Source organism: the organism of the source record quoted next (assembly GCF_019968955.1).
Source record: "MAG: Porospora cf. gigantea A chromosome Unknown PgA_NODE_2451_length_3527_cov_1115.3, whole genome shotgun sequence".
In the NCBI taxonomy this organism is placed as follows: domain Eukaryota; phylum Apicomplexa; class Conoidasida; order Eugregarinorida; family Porosporidae; genus Porospora; species Porospora cf. gigantea A.
In genome coordinates, this window is record NW_027151529.1 from 1 (window position 1) to 3,527 (window position 3,527).

Sequence of the window (3,527 nt, forward strand, 5' to 3'; positions counted from 1 at the left end):
CGAGCGAGGGTGGTCTTCCCCGTGGCCAGGGTGTCCTCTAGTACGACGATGCGACGCTCCCGCAGCCAACCGGGTAGCTCGGGGCCGGCTTCGCGGATTTCGTCGAGGAAAACGGCTAAGCCGGGGTCACTCGGGATCGGGGCGGAGGACAGTCCCTTAGGGTGCTTCTCGATGAAGAGGGCTAGGTCGTCCGCGAAGGAGGCCAAGCGGCCCCCGTGGTAGCCGCTCAGGCTTTCGACCTGCCCCGCGCTCTTAGGGGTCCGCTTGGGTGACGCGGCCGGGGCGCGAAGGAGCGCATGGAGGGGGGCCATAACGGTGGCGTAGTCGCGGATGAAGTCCTGGTAGTAGGCGAAGAGGCCGAGCAGGCTGCGAAGTTCGGTCAGGGTACGCGGTACCTTCCAAGCCTGGAGCTGCCGTACCCGGCTCGGGTCCGGCCAGGAGCAGTCCTTCTTCGATGACCTGCCCGAGGTAGTGGAGGCGTTTGGAAAAGAAGGTACATTTCTTCAGATTGAGGGTCAGGCCGGCCACAGAGAGCCGTCGGAACACCTCCGCTAGGAGGGTCAGGGTCCCCTCCTCCGTAGCCCCGTGGACCAGTATATCATCCAGGTAGGCCAGCACCCCCCCGTACCTCAGGTCCCCTAGGAGGCAGTCAACCATCCGCTGGAAGGTGGCCGGAGCGTTGCGCAACCCGAAAGGCATGACCGTGAACTGGTACAGCCCGCCCGTACACCGGAAAGCCGTGTACGGAACACTGTCGGGCTCCATCTTCACCTGCCAGTAGCCCGCCCGAAGGTCGAGTGCCACGAAGTAACGGGATTGCCGGACCTCGCGAATGAGGTCGGCAATCCGGGGTAGGGGGTACTGATCCGGGACGGTGACGTCGTTAACCTGGCGGAAGTCGATGCAGACCCTCCAACCTCCGTCCTTCTTCCTTACCAAGACAACCTCGCTTGCGTGAGGGGAGTTGGAGGGTTCGATCACCCCCGCGTCCAACATGGAGCGAAGCTCCTCCTGGAGCACTCGCTGCTGGGCGGGGGTGAAAGACCGGGGCCGAGTGACGATCGGACGATCCGAGGAGACGGAGATGCGATGGCTCATAGCCTGGGCGCAGCCCCGTCGCTCCCCCCTCCAGAGCCCATCGTATCTCTGCAAAAGCTGCTGGAGGGCCACCTGCCCTTCCTCGGAGGCATTCGTCTCGAGGAGCTCCACCGCCCTCTCTTGTGCGTCTCCCGACGGGGGGGGGCGACTCGGCTCTGCACCCAGGGCTTCCTTTTGCCCTTGGGAGGGGGCTTCCGGGGGAGGAACGTGAAGATCCTCGACCGGGGGCAGGGGCGCCTGGACTGGGGCGGAATCGACCTGCTTTAACTCGGAGTGCGGGGAGCTCAGGGATGAAGAGGGCTCGGTTTTGGAGGGAACGGGTCCCTCCTCGAGGAAGCCGTTCAGGGGGAGCAAGAAGCCGCACCCGGTGTAGTCCGTTCGCGGACCGTACTCCCAGGCAGGGGCGAAGAACTTCGCATGAGGGTTGCTCCTAGCCTCTGACTTGGGGCCGGGGCGGTTCCTCTTCCGTGACTCGCTCTTGGCCTGGGGCTCGCGTGTCCCAGGACCGAGGGGATCCCGCGCAACCGGGGCTTCCCGGGTTGTAGGCCGGGTTTGGGTGCCGGCTGTCGGCGGTGCGTGAGCCTGGCCTTCGCGGCTCAAGAGGCCATGCTTGGGTATCGAGTGCTCCAGGTCGGGCCAGTCGATGAGGCTGGCAGGGTAACGGGGACCTCCGCCGTCGTGTCTCAGAAGTCGCTTCCTCCCTGTCCGTGCGTCCGCAGCAGGGCGTACGCTCTCCTGGGTTCGTTCATCCTCGCGTTCCGTCCCTGGCCCCAACCGAGGGGCCGGGTCCCGTGAGGGACCCGCCCTACCGGACGTGCCGTCGCCATCCCGAGGGGGAAAAGACGAGGCAACCAGCAGCCCCTTACTCAGCTCGGACTGTAAACTTTGTCGCGAACCAGGGAAAGGTGGGATCTGTCTCACTTCCGGGACCGTTGCCCAGGCATCCTCGATTGGACCCGCGGGGGTAGAACCCCGGGAGGGGGCCAGAGTTAGGCGGATGAGACCGGCGGGAGAGCGGAGGGTCCCCTCGTGGGGTGCGTGCTCCAGGTACCCCTCGTGCATGAAGGGGAGGCCAATCACGATCCGGGCAGGGGGCCTGTCAACCAGCGCGAAAGGGCTCGAGACCGCTTCCCCTGTGGGCAGGCATAGGGTCAGAGTGGCCCAACCCAAGATGGGCGTGTTGTTCCCCGTGATTCCCCGGACTTCGGTAGCCCCTGCATCGGCAAGGGGGGCGTCGTCCCGTACGAGAGTGGCGGCGAGGTTGGCGTCGATCAGGTTAATCTGGGAGCCGGTGTCCACCAGGCCGTGATAGTCCTGGGACCCCTGCGTAAGGCGGAGGAATTGCAGCGGGAAAGAGGTGCTGGAGCGTCGCCTCCGAGACGGAGCCTCCTCCGGGAGTCGGCAGGCCGTCGTTAGGGGAAGGCTTTCCTGTTCCCGGGAGAAGGAGCCGTCCCTAGAGGGCGCGTTCTCAGACTCCTGCGGCCGGTCCGCGGCGGTCGCCCGCGGGGCCGACCCGTGGCGGGACGTCCCGTAAGAGGGGTCGGGGAGTTTCAGCGCCAGGAGCGCTACCTCTCCGAAGAAGAGAAGGTCCTCAGCTTGGCCCAGCTTCACCGGAAATGGAAGGAGGAGGCACAAAAGAGGGCCAACCTGTGGAAGGAATCCCGTCCCTCCGACTGGGATGACTTTGGGCGTTGGGGCGGTTCTGGTTGGGGTCCGTAGTGTCGTTCCGCCCCACCAGGCGGAATCCCCCTCGACGGGCTGGAACGTTCTAGGTGTAACGCGCCCGTGAGGGTGGGTTCCGCCTGGGAGGCGGAGATCGGATGCGGCCCCAAGGAGGTCGTCGCAACGGCTGGGGTTCGGGTGGGGGGAGCACGCCCGGAGCCTTGGGAAGCCACGGTGGTGGCTCCCGGTGCGGGGCCGGCGTCAGGGGTAGTGCCAGGTCGGGTTTCCGCCCCTCCGTAGGTTGGGGCGGGCTTCTGTCCGGGTTCCCCGTGTGGTAGAGCGTTCGTCTGTCCACACGTCTGACTCTCGGGAACCACGGGAAGGCTCAGTAGTCGTCGCAATTCCCCGACGGTAATCGTGACGGTCGCCGCGTTGGCTTCTGCTTCGCGGGGTAGCTTGCCGCCGTCACACAGACCTTTCCGAGTCACCGGACCAGTTGATCGGTAACAGGACGCGGGGTCTTGTTCCGTTCGAATAATTTCGGAGGGCTGTGCGGGACGCCGCAGGTACCGGGAGAGGGTCGTAAAGCCTCTCCCTGCGAGGCAGAAGAAGAAGATCGAAAGCAGGGACCCGGCGAGGACCCTGCTTCCCAGGCGGACGAGGTCCGCGGCAAAAGTGGGGGCGGCGCGGTAGTCGGCTAGGCGAGTTGCTATGTCCGCGGCAGACTCTCTAATAGTTACCGAGAGCTGTCGCAGCATGTTGCTACC

General features: G+C 65.6%; 2 protein-coding genes across 2 annotated transcripts; one reads left to right on the forward strand and one right to left on the reverse strand.

Moving 5' to 3' along the window:
* On the reverse strand, positions 1-2,745 carry KVP18_005146 (uncharacterized protein; the record flags this gene model as incomplete). Its single annotated transcript, XM_067949517.1, has 2 exons — positions 1-404; positions 460-2,745. Coding segments are annotated over 2 exons (2,690 nt in total), but the record flags the coding sequence as incomplete, so codon positions are not given.
* Positions 1,090-1,365, forward strand: KVP18_001897 (uncharacterized protein; the record flags this gene model as incomplete). Its single annotated transcript, XM_067952355.1, has 1 exon — positions 1,090-1,365. The coding sequence occupies one exon, from the start codon at positions 1,090-1,092 to the stop codon at positions 1,363-1,365; it is 276 nt and encodes a 91-aa protein (XP_067811079.1).
* Positions 2,746-3,527: the final 782 nt, after the last annotated feature.